This window comes from Pseudomyrmex gracilis, unplaced genomic scaffold (genome assembly GCF_002006095.1).
Source record: "Pseudomyrmex gracilis isolate BER0280 unplaced genomic scaffold, ASM200609v1 scaffold_133, whole genome shotgun sequence".
Lineage (NCBI taxonomy): Eukaryota > Metazoa > Arthropoda > Insecta > Hymenoptera > Formicidae > Pseudomyrmex > Pseudomyrmex gracilis.
The window spans coordinates 448562-468210 of record NW_018020717.1 but is presented as its reverse complement, the minus strand read 5'-3'; the positions used below and the strand labels follow the sequence as shown (position 1 = coordinate 468210).

General features: G+C 37.7%; 1 protein-coding gene across 5 annotated transcripts; it reads right to left on the bottom strand.

Moving 5' to 3' along the window:
• Positions 1–402: 402 nt before the first annotated feature.
• Positions 403–18697, bottom strand: LOC109856754 (putative protein tag-278). 5 transcript variants are annotated; one of them, XM_020432379.1, is made up of 14 exons: positions 18615–18685; positions 17904–18110; positions 13920–14759; positions 12188–12581; positions 11775–12109; positions 11245–11679; positions 10989–11162; positions 10654–10869; positions 10284–10535; positions 9917–10200; positions 8808–8910; positions 8567–8725; positions 7384–8481; positions 403–616 (listed from the first exon to the last, which is right to left on the bottom strand). In XM_020432379.1, the coding sequence occupies exons 2-14, from the start codon at positions 18069–18071 to the stop codon at positions 584–586; spliced, it is 4491 nt and encodes a 1496-aa protein (XP_020287968.1). In that variant the 5' UTR covers positions 18072–18110; positions 18615–18685; the 3' UTR covers positions 403–583. The 5 variants fall into 5 exon arrangements, with proteins under 5 accessions (XP_020287968.1, XP_020287966.1, XP_020287965.1 ...); XM_020432377.1 differs by lacking the exon at positions 403–616 and adding an exon at positions 6905–7244 and having other exon boundaries at positions 17904–18124; positions 18615–18697; XM_020432376.1 differs by lacking the exon at positions 403–616 and adding an exon at positions 6905–7244.
• Between the last annotated feature and the right edge of the window lie 952 nt (positions 18698–19649).

Below are 19649 nucleotides of genomic sequence, written 5' to 3'. Positions count from 1 at the left end.
TTTTTTTTTTTTTTTTTGGTTTTTTTTGTTTTGCTGGATTTATGTGCGCTGTATACTGCAGTTATTTTTGGACTTCTGCGCAGAGTAAGCGAGTCTTAGCAGTGATGAATAGCTCAACTTAACTTTGTTACAGCAGTACAAACTTACTCGTGAGAAGAGATATTTTAGGTTGCTAACCACTGTATTTAGGTTGCTACCTACTGTAGTCGGAGAACGTCCTTCAAGGAGTTGAGTGTTTGAGATATTATAAAACACAAAAGATTTTTTCTCTGCACTTAATCGTAATATCTTGTCTTTATTAAAGTCAGAGATGTGTCAAAATTGAATAATGCGACATCGACATATAGATTATCAATAGCTGAATTACTTAAGTACATGATGCGCCTCTCTTTTTAGGATATGACGTTCGCCACGTTGCAAAACAGGCCGCGATACAGCGTTTGCAAACTTCGCTGAAAACAACTGTCGATTAAACGACTGTTTCATAAGTGGAAAAAAAAAACAAAAATCAAACACATCACAGAGCATTTGCACGTGACGTCGCGTCAGCGTCTGCTGCGTTTAAACTTTCGTCTTCAGAATTCTAGATGGCGCCAGCGACTGGCGATTCAGGTACCTACAAACAACCTCGCATAAGTAAAAATAAGAAAACAATTACTATAAATTGTAAAAATATTTATAAGATAATACACGCCAGTATATTTAGTTTATATTATTATTATTATTACACAAGTCACGATCTTTTACCTGACGAGGTAGGTCTGGCAGATTACAAGGCAACCTACGACTAGGTAAAACGTCCGCCATAGGCGGCGGAACCGGCGGCTCGCCGTATGTCTCGTGGAACTTTACCAATCTGGTGCAGAGAGGGTTGCCTCGTTTGCTCGTTGCGTTCATCTTCTTCATGAGCCAGTCGCCCTGTTTTTTCAAGCGTTTCAATAGTTCAGCTCGCGTAGCCAAAATCTCCTCCGAAGTTCGGGATTTACTTGGAGCGGTTTCCGTGTCTTCTTTCCGCGTGGTTGTCGCGCCACTTCCCTGCGGTTTTTCTTCTCTTGACGAGATACTCGTCTCGGGCGTGAAGAACAACTTTTCCCTGTACATGTTGCCGCAGGTCGGCTTTAGTTTTTGAGTTCTGAACAAAAGAAGGTTCATAATTGAATACTTGTTTTGGTAAATATGTACAAAAGGTCACCCAAATGAGCTTGACATATTTTGTCAAGGACACCTTCTTGAGTAACAATCAAAATGTTTCAGCCGTTGCTTGTTGTTTATTAAAAAGTTAATAACAAAAAAATTTTATAAATAAACTTTTACTTTTCGATTCCGTGCACATTTTTTTGTGTTGTAAGTGTTTAGGCAGATATGGCTACGCTCCCCCGCAGGGGGAGAAGGTTTGCCCTTTCTCCCTGCTCCCCTCGTCAAGAAAAAATGAAGAAACGTATACACAAAACTATTTATATTTTATATTAATTTTTATATTTTAATGTACACAGTAACACACAATAAAAATTAATAGAACAGACCTCAACTATGACACTAGTTATCAAGATAGTATAAGCGCAGTGCAACCAAAGTCGGCCGAGTTTCGAGTTCTGATAGGGCCATAAGCCGATTGCCACCAAGAGAATTCGATTTAACCCGAAATACCGATCCTTGACATTGATCATGATTTCTTCACAAGTTTTTACACACGTGTGACAAAAATAAAACTCGGAGCGTTTTTCTCAGTCGTAGTTTTTTTGTCTTATTAAATATTGTATCTGTTCTATATTTTTTGACCGCACATTTTAGCGGTTTTATTTTTTACAAGATATCGTTCTCTCTAATTTAGCCTAACTGTCGCATACAATCTACATACGTAATCCCGTGAGATCGGCACACCGGCAATTTTAGCACCGTCGGTGGGACGCATCCGCCTTTTAAACGATCGATACAACAACGAAATAATTTGAACATGTGTCTTTTTCTCATAAAATCCACAAGAAAAGTTGCGAGGTGGAATTGGCGCACGCGCTGTTTGCTATTTTGCGAAGATGGAAATTCGCACGATTCATTTCGCTTTACGCACACGTGAAAAACAAGGCACCGATAGCACAGATTTCTTTTGCGCAGATCAACGGTTGCACAGATTCCGTTTGCACTGAAAATTTTTCTACAGATTTCGATTACACATAGTCGTTATTATTATATTTGCGAAGTAAATATTTCGTTTATATCACACACTATAGTACATATGTGGGCGGGGGAGGGGCTCCGCTCCTCCTCCTGCACCGCCTTCCCCCACAAATCTAACCTAAACTAACCTATATAATGTCTATGCAATCGGGATCTGTACAAAAGTTTTCTGTGCAAACGGGATCTAGGCAAACGGGATCTGTGCAACCGTCAATCTGTACTAAAGAAATCTTGGCTATCGGGATCCTCCCTATACATATATATATATCGCGCTATAAGATGCATACGAGATGCACGCTTATTTCAAAAAAGAGAATCAATAGAAATATTACAATTGAACTCTCAGATGAATGTGTTCTATGTACATTTATTAAGTCTACACTAGTATATAATAATAACTTTCTCCAGTTATGGCCGCATAGAGTATATGACGGTCAAGTATGACATGGACGCGTTTATCAGCTGTAATAAAATCAGAATTTTTCAATTTATTATCTTTGAAACGCAATACGTATCTGCCGCGACGTGTGAAAAACAATTTGTTTTATACCGTTGCAAAGCAGGGTAAGGATGCTGTGAAAAATCCACCCATCGATTTCAAGCCGAAAGCCCTTTGGCTTCGTTGCAACAAAAACAACAGCAGCTTTTGCACGCATACAGGCGTTACGTACCACCGAACATTATACCTGCATGTAATAATATTTTTAATTAGAATTTAAAAAAACAATACACTTGATATTATAATAACCTAATATATTGCATATCAAGTTGGTAAACAATAATTAAAATTTTTTTTTTAATTCTTCCTTTGATATCTCTGTATCAGTCTTTGTTTTAGTCTCTGTTTTTTATTTTTATAAAATTTCTTATAACTTGTATTATTTTTACACAGTGTTTATAAGTGTCTTAAAAAATATATATAGTTTTTACCCAGTGATAAAAATGTACTCGTAATGATCAATAATATCTTGCCCCATCAAGTTTGCGAAGAACATGTATACCAAACAGACTATTGAAATAACAACAAATATCAAACAGTCTTCAATATTACCGTTGGACGTTATTTCCTGAAAAATCTAAATAATGACTTTTAGTAATGACATTGATTTTTCTAAATTGCAAACATCTACATTGTACAATGCAGAAAATAAAGTATTTTGAATTTTTTAATATGTTTAAACCATATAAAAAACAGAATGTATAAAAATGTATGGTAAATTACGCTCGTTATAATAACAATAATAAAATTAAAAATAACAAGAAGGTTTGTTACGAGCTTGATACAGGAACTTTGTAGTTATTAAATTCTAATCTCAAATTAACATAGAGGTAAAAACGTATATTATAATATAAGTAACGCAAACGTGTCGACTCAATCGACGTTTCCTTTATTAAGCTCGTAACAGACCTTCTTGTTATTTTTAATTTTAGAATGCATAAATACAAACAAAAACTTACACGAAAGATATTCGTGCTCAAAATGAGCACACTACATGCTATCAGACACATAAACATCATGTCGAAACTAGATATTAAGTGCCAGGAATACCTGCAAAAGCAAACGGTGACAATGTGCTAATATGTGGAATATATGCGATACGGATGATACCAACGTCATAGCTTTGCGATGAATGTCTACGGCGCAACCAATACTCTTGCAAACCACAATTTTACTGTGCAATCTATCTCGAAGAGAGCAACTCTTTATTGCATGCTCGACGCGATAGCTGCGATTAATTTAAAAGAATTTTAATTAATTCATCTAAATCCGTGTAATTGTTTAGGGATTTTTTTGTATTATGCAGTTACCGGCAAAAAGTACACATTTATAACATTAGGAAAAAAGCTCTAGAAGTCTATGTTAATATATTTTAAAACTGACAGGTTGGAGATTTGTTTGCATTTAAGAAACAATGTAAAAGCCACATTCTTAATCGGTTTTTTTTTTATTTCATTCAGTTTGTCTATATTTTTTATTTCTTCTTTTACCTAGCAATGCTGAACATTCCGCAGATGTATTGTAGATAAGCTATTAACATTGTTCCTGTTGCTAACAGAGTAATTAATCCTATCTGGAGAGACATGATCATGTGTATTGTCACCAAATAAGAATATTTTTCTTGATCGACAAAGTACTCTGTCATCATTAGCATAGATTCGGATTTATTGATAGAAGAGGTAGCGTTCGAAAGAAAGCTCGGCAATACATAACCCATATAAATAATAACTCCGCCGGAACCAAATAGTACTGAATATTGTTACATATGGTCAAATTATATGTTAAGAATTTATATTTTGTATGTTTAAAATATAATAAACTTAATTTAAACATATATATGCATTTTTTTATAAGATTTGTTTTTTCTTATATGTAAAAATGTATATATTTCTTCTCAAAAAAATACAATATATTACTTATAAGTCCAATTGTGTAACGCTTCGCAATGTTCCCGTATCTTTCGATAATTGCGATTTCATTGTTGTCTTTTAAATCGTCACGGATACGTTGAAGTCGTCCCAGTAAATATTTTATCTGTCGTTTTAACAAGTGTTAATACTACTTAAATAATAAAATACGTGAGAAAAAAAATATGTATAAAATTTAATATCTTATATATAAATTAATATTTTTTAACTTTATTATTTTATTTTTTATTAATGTTTTTTATATAAATTGAAAGAATTAAATATACTTAGTAAAGTTAGTGTGTATATATAACTATAAATGTGTTCAACACGTACTGTTTTAGCATTTAAGTAAAATGCATTATATTTTACTGCAAACGCGACGTAAAAAGACACACAAGAGAAAACTTTGATAATAACGTCCGCGCTGCATTTTGTGGTACAAAATGTTGTGAGCTGTAAATGATTATTTTGTTTAACGTCTACCTTGCGTGTATAGAAAAAACCAATGCGAGAAAAATGTACAATATAATGCAACAAACCTGAAAGATGCCAAAACTTGTCAGGATAATGGAGAAGCAGAAATACTGAAGCCGTACAAATATCGATTCGTGATAGGGCCACAAACCGAGTAACGACAGAAGAATTCGATTTAGACTAAAATGTTGATCCAAAAGATTACCCATCTCTCTTCGGTAGCAAAAAAACATATACACCACCATGTGAATCTTTTTTTCACTTTTTCATCAAAGAATAAAAAATATTTCCTTTATGTGTTTACGGCAAATGGCAGAGCAAATAGCAATTGTTAACTTAAATTTCGTTAATTCGAACTGCGTTGAGAAACGAAAAATAATAGATAAAAAAACGTTGAGAAAATAGATCCAATTTAACACCTGCGTTGAAACGCGGGTTAAATAATCAATATCGAACAAAGTGAGAAATTTAACAGATGCTCTCTTTTCACACAGAATTACCACCACCTAAGTTCAAAAACGCACGCAAGCGCTGTCGTCTCTCGCCAAAAATTCACAGTACTTCATTCCAACGTGTACACTCGAGCGTATATACACGCGCGCGCGTGAGTTACACATTTATCCTCGTTTGACTTCTGTCTGTTAATTTTTTTATATAAAAAAAGAGCGTATCGCGTCAATTTCGAAAATACAGTAAGAGGGTACTGGAGCTCAGCCTGTAAACTGGATAGAGACCTGTAAACCGACATTTTAAAAATCTAAATTTCTTTAAAATTTTAAGTTTTTTTTTACTGCATTACATAAAAAGTGTTTTTATAGAAGCAAATACATATAAACAACTATTTAGTGCTTTTGATAATAGATATATCATGCTTTTTGAAACTCTTTTTTTCATTCAAAATGATAGCATATGATAACCTATACTGTCATCACACTAAGACGTTGTTCTCATCAATTAGATAGTCATACCATAATCTGAATGTCTCATTAGATTCGTTTTTGTCGTATCTGTGGCGCTTGTTCATTGTAAATGTGTACATAAACTTAGAAATAATTTTACATACATGAGTATATAGTGAGGTTATAGAAGGAAACTGTATAAGAAAAAATTTATGCTGAATTTTGACATTCCAAAGAACAAGCGCCAATCCTTAGCACAATTTACTTATTTTTGTAAAAGCATTTTAGATTTAATGAAGTAAATACGACACCAAACGTCATAGGAAAAAGTCGGTTGACAGGTCTCTATAGTCGATATCCAGTACCCTCTTAAGGACGTGCTCCGAATTATTGATTTTCCTAGGATTTTCTTTAAATTTGCGATATACATAATTTATGATCTTATTTATACGTATTTTTGGATAATAGGGGTAACAATGTTAAATTCCAAAATATGGAAGATTTAAGTTTCAATTTTTAACATGGATTTCCTATGCTGAGCCTTTGTGAAGTGGGGTTTTTTAAAGTTACTGACGACAATTTTTGTAGGATTTTTTTAAAAAACAAGTATGTGGTAGCGGAGAGTGTCTTAATTAAAATACGATTTTGAACAATACAGCGAGCAACCCTTGTTTTCAAACTGTTGCTTTTTTTTTGTTTTTTTGGTGGGGTTTTTTTTTTGTTTTGCTGGATTTATGTGCGCTGTGTACTGCAGCTATTTTTGAACTTCTGCGCAGAGTAAGCGGGTCTTAGCAGTGCTGAATAGCTCAACTTAATCTTGTTACAGCAGTACAAACTTACTCGGGAGAAGAGATATTTTAGGTTGCTAACCACTGTAGTCGGAGAACGTTCTTAAGGGAGTTGAATGTTTGAGATATTATAAAGCACAAAAGATTTTTTCTCCGCACTTAATCGTAATATCATGTCTTTATTAAAGTCAAGAAGACAGAGATGTGTCAAAATTGAATAATGCGACATCGACATATAGAATATCAGTAGCTGAAGTAATTAATTACATGATGCGCCTCTCTTTCCAGGATATGACGTTCGCCACGTTGCGAAAAAGATCGCGATACAGCGTTTGCAAACTTCGCTGAAAACAAATGTCGATTAAACGACTGTTTCATAATTGGAAAAAAAAAAAAATCAAACACATCACAGAGCATTTGCACGTGACGCCGCGTCAGCTGCGTTTGAACTTTCGTCTTCAGAATTCTGGATGGCGCCAGCTACTGGCGATTCAGGTACCTACAAACAAACTCGCATAAGTAAAAATAAGAAAACAATTACTATAAATTGTAAAAATATTTATAAGATAATACACGCCTGTATATTTTAATTGTATTTATTATTATTATTATTATTATTACAAGTCACGTTCTTTTACCTGACGAGGTAGATCTAGCAGACTACAAGGCAGCCTACGGCTGGGTAAAACGTCCGGCATGGGCGGCGGAACCGGCGGCTCGCCGTAAGTCTCGTGGAGCTCTTCCAATCTGGTGCAGAGGGCGTTGCCTCGTTTGCTCGTGGCGTTCATCTTCTTCATGAGCCAGTCGGCCTGTTCCTCCAAGCGTTTCAATCGGTCAGCTCGCGTCGCCAAAACCTCCTCCGGAGTTCGGGATTTACTTGGAGCGGTTTCCGTGTCTTCTTTCCGCGTAGTTGTCGCGCCACTTCCCTGCGGTTTTTCTTCTCTTGACGAGATACTCGTCTCGGCCGTGGAGAAGTCTCTGACCGTGTCCAAACTCGATGAGGAGTCGACGGACACGCTGTCAAAATCCGCGACACTTTCCATTGGTTTAGGGAATCGCTGTTTCTTGTGTTGTTCTTCTGTCGATTCGTCTTCCTGTCTCGTCATCGATGAGGATTGAATAGTCGAAGCAGAATTTTCCAATTCCACGGCCACGCCGAACACAGGAGTGACCAGACGATTGGATGGACCTACGATCAAAGGATCGCTGAACTGCACGCTCTTTATGGACGAGGATGGCACGGTTGACGTAGGAAGAGGCCCGATGACAAATACAGGTGTCGTACTGGTTGCACTCGTGGCGGTCGACGATGCGGGAGAGATGGCCGACGAAACATCATCGGACTTCTTGGAATTTGTGACTCCGATCGACTCGTTCACATCATCGCCGTCATCGTCCACCGCCGAAGGCAAATCGATGCTTGTTGCTGTTCGTTTCAGTGTTTTTGCGGGCAACGAGCTCCAAGATTCCGCGCTCGGTGTCCACAATCGCGTATTTCTGTCGCAGTCGTCTGTTTTTGAAGTTGTCGCACGACTGCTCTCGGTTGCGCAGCCGCCGGTTTCGAGAATCGAATCGTCACGCGGGTCTTCAAAGGGTATCGCTGTGTTTTCCCGCGAGATGGTCTGAGTAACTCTGCCCGATTCGTCACTGTCATCGACTCTTATGAGATTCTGTATAACGTTGGTGAGAGCCCGGTCCAGAGGATCCAAAGTTTCCTGCGTGCTCTCTGCAACGCGCTGTTCAACAACTTGTGTAATAGTCAGCGATCGATGGGGATCACGTGTTTCGAAAAATACAAACAGACACGATTCGATTACTTACCGCGGATTCTGTTTCTACGTTGACAGATTCCAAATCCAGCTCCGCTTCGATTTCCGGCGTTGGCGTGCGTTGCTCCAACGAGCCAGTCTTCGACTCCGACAGTTCGGTATCCGTCGGCTGCTCGGACTCCGTGTCCGGTGTCGGTGCTCTAGGATTTTCCTGTATCGAGCAAGTTTGAAAAAATTTTTATAAACAAAATATAAATATTGCGAATTTGAATCATTGGGTAATTTCCCCGCACCTTCCGCGCTCTTCTACGTGGACCGTGTCTGATTCTTTCTTCGATCGCATCCTCTTCCTCGTCGGTGTCGTCGCCTCTCTCGTCGCTGAAGCCGCTCTCGGCACTAAAAATAAATTAAGAATTTAAAAAAAAAAACAATTTGGGGTAATTATTTAGAAAGCGGACTTCTTTACCGATTTCAATGAGATTGAAATATGTTGTTAAGGACGTTATTCTGGACAACTTTTCTTTATACATGTTGCCGCAGGTCGGCTTTAGTTTTTGAGTTATGAACAAAAGAAGTTTCATAATTGAATACTTGTTTTGGTAAATATGTACAAAAGGTCACCCAAATGAGCTCGACATATTTTGTCAAGAACACCTTCCTGAGTAACAATCACAAGATTTTAGCCGTCGCTCGTTGTTTATTAAAAAGTTAATAACAAAAAAAGTGTTATAAATAAACTCTTATTTTTCGATTCTATGTACATTTTTTTGTGTTATAAGTGTTTAGGCAGGGGGGCTAAGTTCCCCCGCAGGGGGAGGGGCTTCGCCCTTTCCTCCTGCTCCCCCCTTCGTGTTTTTCGTGTATATTACCTTGTGTTTATAGTGAAATATTTTTTCTGAATCCGATATTCCACAATAATAAATTATGTCTAAAACATACAGGTTTGGACAACGATGCTTTATTAATGAAACTTTTTTTGGTAATATTGATATGAAGCGAATGTAATCGGAAGTCGTATTCGTTAATTAAATTCTTCATTGTTTCTTGACGGGAAGAGCAGGGGGGAGGGGCAAAGCCCCTCCCCTTGCGGGGGGCGTAGCCCCCTCTTGTTTATGCGTGTCATACAAAAAATATATTAATTTAAGAAATCGACACAATGTTGGAAAATTAGTATTCAGTTATGAAACTTTTTTTGTTTATAACTCGAAAACTAAAGCCGACCGGCGGTAACATGTATAGGGAAAAGTTGTTCAGAATAACGTTTTTAACAATATATTTCAAGCTCAATAAAATCGGTGAGAAAATCCGCTTTCTAAATAATTACCAACAAGTTTTACAGAAAATAACGAGAAGAAATAAAATTAAAAAACTAATAAGAGACGTCGGACGTTAAATTTTCAACCTGTTGAAGAAGTCGCGAGCAGCCAGAGCTTTCCTCGCAGCGAACTCGCGTCGCAAACTCCTCCATTCCAGCTCGGTGTTCGTGTTCTTCTGTCTGGCCGACTCCCACTTTTCTCTGCAGTATTCAAGTTCCTGTTTCAATTCTTGCAACATCTTTCTCTTCTGTTGCAGCTCGTATCTCAGTATTTCCTCGTGAGTGTGCAGCTGCTGATGCTGCGCCTGCATCCGGCCGACGATGTTCCACGTTTTTGCTAGCTCGGTCGACACCATGGAAAGTCTCTTCTCCTGAATTTTTTGTGTAGATAAATTATAGAAATCAGATTTTTTTTCTTGTTTGAAAAAATGCGAGAGAAGAAACGATCGCTCACCTGTTCGCTCAGTTTGCTCTCCAAATGTGTGTTCAGTTGCTTCATGCGATTCATTTCCTTCTCCAAGTGCTTTTTCTCCAATATCAATTCTTTCAGACGAATGTACGTTTTGCTCACGGATATCACGAGTCGCGGACCGGCCGGAGTGTCCACCGATTTGTAACAACTGTTCGGGTCCGAACAGGACGCGACGGAGACGCTCGGGGAAGTGACCGCGTGGCAACTGAGCAACTCGAACAAAACGCGCCACACCTACGACGCAATTTCGCAATTGTAGTACGCGTTGTGATTATTTTTGCAACTTCCACAGAGATGAAAATTTTGTAAAATAAACATAATATATGAGTTTGTATTAATTTTATAATGTAACCTTGGGCAAATTGTGAGCTATATTTTCCTCGTGCAAATCGTCTTCTTTCCTGTCGACTTCGCCGTTTTCAACGCTGTTCTCCTCGTCCGGGGTTTGGTTTTGAGACTTCGCTTTGCCGCCCTCGACCTGCTCGATCAGATCCAAAAGAAGTTTGGGAAGTGCCGCTGCTTCGGTACTTTCTTCTCTGGCTATGTCGCTGATCAGGTCGTGATTCTCCTGCGCCAGCAAAATCAAACGCTCTTGTTTATTTCGATTACAAACCCTGGGTCTCTCGATGATATTTCACCGTATCAAGTGTATCAAAAACTGTAAAAAATTAACTAGCTTTGCAATACCTGCAGCAACCTGGTCAATCGATCGAGGTCCATGTCCGCGGAAGAAGCTCCGAGCAGCATCTGCGTGAACAATCCGTTGATGAGAGACATCTGATTTTGAAGATCCCTGCAATCCGCCTTTGTCAATCCCAGTTGAGACTCCAAGTTCGTGATCTCCGTATCCTGAGCGTCGACCTGAATCCAGAACAACGTCATAAGAACTCGCGAACTCTCCAACGATCAACGGAATCAAACGACAGAATGTCTCGCGATGTACCTTTTCCTCGGCTTTCTTCAGCTCCTCTTCCAAGTTCTCAGATTTTTTCACCGCGTACTCCAGTTTCTGTTTCGCGTCTGTTAGCTCCTTGACCGTGGAATCCTTCAACTCGGCCAGAATCCTCAACCTCTCGTTGTAGAGGCTCTTCAGCGCGTTGATGCTCTCGAGCTGTCGATCGCATTCGGTATCCGCTTCGTCGCGATCCTCGAGAAGAGGACTCCTGTCGCCCAATCGGGCCGACATCTGCGCCAGATGATCCTTCAGCTCGTTCGTGCGACGTTCACGCGCGAACAGGGACTCGCGCGTCCTGCTGGCCACTTCCGCCAAACATTGTATACGATTGCGATGACGTTCCGAGTCGGTCTCCAGTTGGTAGCGAAGGTCGTCCACTTTCTCGATTTGGTATCGTATGTTGTTTCGCAATTCGTCCGACACCTGAGGGCCACATTGTCTCTCGTTTACGAACTTTAATTTCGGCAAACCGCGATTTTCCATTCTAGAAATAACAAATAACGTGTGCGAATAAATACCTTCAGAATGCTCGTTAATCGTTGCGCTTCCGCACGTCTCAACTCTCTCCCGCTTTCGTCCAGGCGCTCGCGTTCTTCTCTGTTTGTTGACTTTGCGCAATTCGCGAGATTTTGCGAACCGCTGCTGTGAGCAGATTGCAAAAACGCCAGCATGCTCGACGTTTCGGAATGAGCTTCCTTTTCGGCGTCGAGTTCTTTTCTTAGTCTCTCCATCTCGGACGAGACCGCCGCGATAGCTCGGTGTCTGGCCTCTCTCTTCAGGGTTAATTCCTTTTTGAACTTCTCCATGTTGGCAGCCGCGCTTTCCGGCCCGTCGTTCGTCGAATTAACTACATCTGAAATTTTTTCACGCGTATTTTTTTACGTATCTTTTTTTATTTTATTTTCCAAGTTACATCGCGCAAATGACGTACCAACGTTATCATTCGAAGCGACGTTGTTCTCACTCCTACGTTCAGTCTTCATAATTTCCCTCAGTCTTTGAATCTCCCGCAGGGCGTCCTCGAGAGCCCTGCTTTGCTTCTCCTTGTTCGAAATCTCTTCGGACAATTGCGCCCGCAACTGCGACGTTTTTTGATCTTCCGCGTCCTTCATCCGCTCGTTCTCGAGCAACGATTTTCGCAGATCCTGTTCCAGAATCGAAGTTCTTGCATCGGCAACGCTCCTTTCCGATTGAAAATCATCGATTTCCTTCAGCAATCTCTCGTTTTCCTTCTTGGCCGAGTCCAAGTTCTTCGTCAGTTCGTCGTGTTGCTGCTTACGTTCGTCCAGATTGGTCTCCAATACCGCGTATCGCGTCTTTAGCTCCTAAATAAATAGTTTATTTTTTAAACTAATAATATATGAATATAAGGACATGAAGAGCCGTTCGCAGGATGTTGTGCATAAATGCGCTTAAATATATATATATATGTATATATATATATATATATATATATATGTATACACATATATACTTCAAAATAATTTTTTTCTTCCATATAGGATGCTGGATATGTGTATACATATACAAGGTGTCCCAGAATTGGTGTAACAGCTCTCGTGAACAAATAGAAGAAGTAAAACTGAGTCAAAAAGTTTTATACCATTTTGCTAGATTCGCAATAGTTACCGAGATCTTAATTAACAAAGATCAGCGAATAAGCATGCATCGGGCTGTCTTACGCGCTTAAGACAGCCCAGTGCGCTTCGCGCGCTTACGGTGTTACCCGTAGCAACATATGGGAGGAGCTAATATAACAGCATATACTATAACATATACATATTAAAATGTAATTGTGCGAAGCGCGCCGGGCTGTCCTACGCGCGTAAGACAGCCCAATGCACGCTCATTCGCGGATCTTTGTTAATTAAGATCTCGGTAACTATTACAAATCTAGCAAAATGGTATAAGACTTTTTTATTCAGTTTTACTTCTTCTACCTGTCTACGAGAAATGTTACACCAATTCTGGGACACCCTGTATATNTCAGTGAGCGCTCACACACACCAGGCGCGCGGCTCACTGACGTGTGCCTGGCTAAAGGTCTGCGCTGATTGGCCTGATTTACTCAATAATTACTCCTTTATTATAAATAATAAAAAAAAATGGTTCAGGACTTTTCGACTCAGTTTTACTTCTACTACCTGCCTACGAGCGATTGTACGGCAATTCTGGGACACCCTGTATATTAGGTCTACCGGAAAGTTCTGTCCATTTTTGGAATAAAACAAAATACAAATTTTTCTTACCGTCAATAAACTTTATTAAATACTATAATTGCCATTATTATTAATGATTTCTTGCCAGCGTGAGGGCAATTTGTATATCCCATTTTTGAAAAATTTGGAAAAATTTGTATTTTGTTTTATTCCAAAAACAGACAGAACTTTCCGGTAGACCTAATATTTAAGCACATTCACGCACAACATCCTGCGAACGGCTCTTCATGTCCTTATATTCATATATTATTAGTTTAAAAGACTTATAGAGCCCGAGAGTTATCTCTATTTATCACTAATTATTAGTTTATTTTTATTTAAAAAAAAATAGCTAAATCGAGTGTCGAAAGGAATCTTGAAAACTTTAAGAACTTTCAATCTCTCTAAAATTTTTTACACTGTTATTTAATGACGTAAAAAAAACGTTTTTGTTTTTCTTTGTACCTCGTGATCCGCGCTTAATTTTTCCATCTGATTTTTCTGATCCGCCAGACGGCGCAACAGTCTCTCGTTCGAATTTTCGCGTTCCATTCGATCGGTTCTCGATCTCTCAACTTCCCGCGAGAGTTCAAGTACATCCTCGCTCGCGGAATCTCTCGTTGTCGAATTTTTTTGCTCGTTGTCTAATCTCAATCTCGCGCGTCTTCTACGCGTGTTATTTAAATCTACGTTCGCGGAACAAGAGTCCTCGTCTATCCTAGGAACATTGATTTCGGAATCGCGAACGTTGCAACTGCAAACGTCCGTTTCTTCATCCCCGTCACACTCATCAGGTACTTCTGTCGTTCTTTCTTGTTTCGACAGTTCGCAACGCGATCTCGAGCGGTCATCGGTCTTATCCTCAAGTCTCTCAATTTTGGAACGCGACTTCTCGATAGTTTTCTTGCTATTGTCTTCTTGCGGATCTATCTGTTTGCACCGCCCGACGGAATTGGTCGCCAGCAATCTCTCCAGTCTGACGACACGTTGCTCCAATCGTCGCGTTTCTTCTCTTCCGACGTCCTCGATCGCGTCCCGCAATCTCTTCCGAAGAACGTCGTCGCACGTCTCCGGAATTTCCGCGCAAGTTTCCCGTTTCTGATTTTCTCTGTGCTTGGACAGTTCCACATACATCGTTTCCATACGCGTCAACGTTGCGTTGTGCGTGCTGGCCAATTGATGATTGGTCATAGCCAGCTGCGAAACAATTCGCGAGAGTTCCACAATTTCGTTGTACTGCTGACACATAGCGAAGTTGTGATCGTCGGCGCACTGCCAGCCTGTTATTTGCTTGGGATATGTCAACTGCAACACGAGGAGCGAATTGTAGTCGAATTTCGAGTGTCCGATCTTGTTACACACAGATTTCGGAAAACGTAAAAATTAACTCGAAAAAAGGTCGATCGTTAAAATCTCGGTATTCATTAAATTTATTATCGATTCTTGAAAATTATACCGCACGCGCTATTTTTGCGTGCAAGAACAATGACAATTTTCTGCAAATTTAGCCGCGTGACACGCGCACAAGAAACGAACGATGAATCATTTGAACAAAGAGGAGAAAATAAAGCAAACCAAAATAAATATCGGTTTTCTTTTTATCCGCGGCAATTTCTTTTGGCAAACATTTTTTAAAGACCCGGTAAACAATTTTTCATATAAACTTATAGACAAATTAAAATTATTATATCTAATTATGCAAATTTATATGTGTGTGTGCCGAATATGTCCATACAATTTTATTTCTTTTTTTGAGAAAATGGCTTTAAAGATATTCCATATCAAATTACAAAATAACTCTATTAGTATCATATTAGATACAAAAAAATTATATAAAACTATATTTTTACTATATTTTTAAAAAAGTTTTGATATATAATCATATATATAAATTACAAAATAACTCTATTAGTATCATATTAGATACAAAAAAATTATATAAAACTATATTTTTACTATATTTTTAAAAAAGTTTTGATATATAATCATATATATTTATACACAAATTAAAATTATTTTATCTAATTATACAAATTTATATGTGTGTGTGTGCCGAACATGTCCATACACAATTTTATACATGAAAAATTTTTTACCGGGGACGCGCGATTAAAAATTGTACAAACTGGTAGTTTTCTTTCTTTCCCGAGAAAAAAGACTTCTTCTGTGTTTTCCGAAGGAAAAATGGTTTACTCTCGACGGCTCGCAACTGCGGACTGCCGCACAGAGCAAAAACGCATGACGCGTTGTCGCGAATTGTCTGAGGGAACAAACACGTGATCGCGCGTTTGATGACTGCGAAAACGTTCTTCGTGACCGTGAGTCAGCGTGTTCTCCCGAAATCACGTATTGGAGAAGAGCCAGCGTGTCGCGACGGACAAGAAGAAGAAGCGCGGCTTCCGGGCACACAAAACTGCGTGTTTCTGCTCGAAACGAAGATACAATTGCGCGATGGCAATGCCCGAGTTTAATTTAGCCGCGATCACGCGTGTGTTTTTCTGAACAGACGTACAAAGACGGTCGAGATATACATATCGATAGCATTGAGCTCGACATTCAAGATAAAAAAAAAAAAAAAAAACCAACTCTCTCGTCAATTATCGTAACAACAAAATATAAAACGTCAAATAAAAAATATTAATGCAACAAAAAAGAGAGCCGGACGGATTTACCGAGGTTTGGTTTATTTAAAAATATTTAAAAGTATTTGATAAACCGGACGTCATTGTCCTCATTGATCTCAACAAATGTCTGTCCGTGGCATTAAATAAAAAAATTGAATTCTGATGTTTTAAACGAATTCTATATAAAATTGATGTTTCCCTAATAGGCACATTTGTGAAAATATTGCACAAAAATGGCATCATAAATGGCGACGATTTTGCAATGATTGCACTAAGATGATTCGCCGTAACGCAACAGTTTTGTCGAAATAAAATTTTGTAATAATATTTGTCAAAAATTGCGAAAAAGTCGTTATGCATTTTCACAGTATAAGGTAAATGTCCCAGTGATTAAACGTGTCCCAGTACTTAAACACTCTCACTCGAATTTTCATTTATATTAAACTATTTTACTATTTACAATAATCAAAAGTTTTATTAATATTTTTAATTGTATTATTATTAAAACATTGTACTAAAAGTCTTCTAAACAGTAGATGTGATAAAGAAAAAAATAGTTTTTGAGAATAGTAGCAAATTTATTGCGTTTTCAACTCTTACGTTAGCGGTTTGCGTAAGACAAAGTATATTTTTCTTAAGGTTATAATTAAATACACAAAATGAACTTTTTGTTTAGCAAAGATTTTTCAAACTCAGTATAGACTGTAGATTGATAAAAAACTTTGTTCTATCTTTAATTTTTAGTTATAATAATTAGATTATCGTGTTTATGTACTGGTACGAGAATCCGCCGGTGGCGAAGTTGTTAAACACTTGATTCATCATAGCGTAGTTAGTCTTGCATATACGTATTGAGTGATATTTGTGCGACAAAACATAATATGCAACAAATCAGTAAGTAGTTTTGTGTTTTCATGGTTTCATTTTATCTAAACGTACTAAAATAATACTATTTTAACTAAAATATTTAAATATTATATGATAAAGTAGATGACTTGTTTTCATAACCTTATCAAAAGGTTATGAAACTCTAAGTAAAATCTAGTTTTGTAAAATCTTCAAAGTTTTTAGTGATTTGTAATAAATCTATAACTTTTTATGAAATAAAATGCATGAATAATTTTTTTCCTGTTTTATATTGTCGTGTTAATAATAGCGTTTAAGTACNGGGACAAGATAGTTTAAGTATTGGAACAAGTTAGAAAACCTGTTTAAGCACTGGGCCATAGCAGGTATGTTAGAATTCGATTAATTTACTTTGTTTTTCTTTATAAACCAGTTCTTTAAAGCTTTATTTAGTGAAAATATAGTCTGGTTTTTTAAATAAATACTAATACTCACCAACAAAAGTTAAATTATACGAGTATGATTTTTATATGTTAAACAGCTCTCTTAAACGTTTAAGTATTGGGACATTTACCTTATACCTCCAATAAGCAAATTGTGAAAATATTGCACAAATATGACATCATGAGTGACGACAATTTCTTGCATTTCTTCATATGCAATCATATTTCTACATATTTGAAACATCACATATCTGAATTTCTTTTCTCAATTATTGGACAATTTCTTTGTGAAATTAATATTTTTCAAATATACCGCTAAGATGATTCGCCATATCGTTAATCTTTTGCCGAAATAGTATTTTGGACAGTAATTTTTCAAACAACTACAATTATTTCAGAAAAGATTAATGTTTTTGCATCTATTTCCTAAAATATGTCTGTATAATTGCAAATTACAATTTTAGTGCAAGATTTTGTCACATAATTTTGTAAATGGTTTCCTATTAGGGTTGTAGTTAGCGATTAGAGCGGACTACCTGCGATCGTGGCCGATCCTCTTCCTTACAGACGCTCGTTCCGACGTACGTTCTTTGTCTTTCGTTGTTCGTTAGGCGAACATCTTCCGCATACGAAGACGTTTCTGCCGCACGTTCGCTCGTAGAAATCGAAGTCGACGGACCGTCACTACTACTCGACGCACCCATTGTTTAAGAGATGTTGAGTATATATTTCGATTGTTTTTCCTACAAACGTTTTTCTGTTGAATAATAATAAATGTTAACGTGCCGTTTAAAAGACACTCCACAAAGACGCACTTGTTGTATCTCATAAGCGCTGTCGATATTAAAATACAAGTCAATGTGCGAACGTAAAGTAGTTCGAGGAAAAAGTTTGGCATGTGTCAGGGTGTTATTTTTGGCAACCAGATCGATATCTAGATCGACTGTTCCGATCACCTTTTAAGAGGATAAAAAAGTTAATTAAGTTAAGAAATTTTAAGAACATCTGAGACTTCTGCAGTTTTTGAGAACAGCGGAAACACATAGACGCAACATGACGCACACTTGGGGCATCGCAGAATGTATTCGCGCGAATAAAACTTGTTGAATAAACCAACTTTGCTGTCGTTTTCTATAATCGCAAAGACATACGGAGATTCGACACTCCTTTTTTTCAATGAGAATGACAATTGCACACGGGTGGGGTGAGTTCTTCGGAAATTTCAACACGATTCCTGATTCGCTCACCAGTCCGGTCAAACGAGAAGTCGTGGAACTCGTGGCTTCGGTTTTTCAAGGGTCACCGACGACACTTGACTAACGTCGTCGTTGCTAGCGGGCAGCGACTCGCATCTCTAAAAATATCATTTCGAAAGACCGCCTGCGCGGCAAAGTCGACGGTATATATCTTTTGTGGTTCCTGCGCAGAAACGCAGATAAAAACTTCTTCCGTGCTTATTTCCTTCTTCGATTAGCGAGAAAACGAATTCACATAGTTGCGCAAAAGTTTCGAGACGAAAATTATTAAAGTGCACTTTTTATTACGTGTTGTGCGCGTCGCAGTTTTATTTATTTTTTTTTATTTATTAGAAAATTGACGCACTTCTTGATAATAAACAACAGTTATTTATAAAACACATTTCTACGTGTGGAAATAAATTTACTTCTTAAAAATAATAAACGCGGTAATTTCGCGCGTGAGAATTATAAATTACTTCAATTATAAAATAAGTTCCTTCCACACGCTCATTAATCAATATTCTATTTTAAGACTCTTTCTCTCTCTCTTTCTTTCATCGTTTCCTTTCCTCTCTCTTGCGCTCTTTTGCTTTTTCTTCAAGCACTCCACCGCAGATACACTCGGGAAAACGTAAACGTCCTAACAATAGCATCGCACGCATTCTATATTTAGGTAGATTTTCGAACTGGTCGTCATTGCACACGTTCCGTTAGAAGAATGGACACATTCTACGTCTTCTTACATTTTTATTTATTTCATTATACATTATATGTTTTATACCAATAAAACAACAAGTAACGAGTTAAAAATAATGAATGAATAAATAATTAGTCTTAATTAGTCTTAATTAGTCTTAAGGAGCCGTTCGCACAACATCCTGCGAAAAAATGCAAACGGCTCCTTAAGACTAATTATTTATTCATTTATTAAGTTTAATAAACTTCATGAGCCTGAGGAGATCCTCAATTTAATATTGATTGTTACAAATAATGGTTAATTTATTTAAATGCTCAGTGCGCAATAAAACGTCGGTCTTTTTGAAG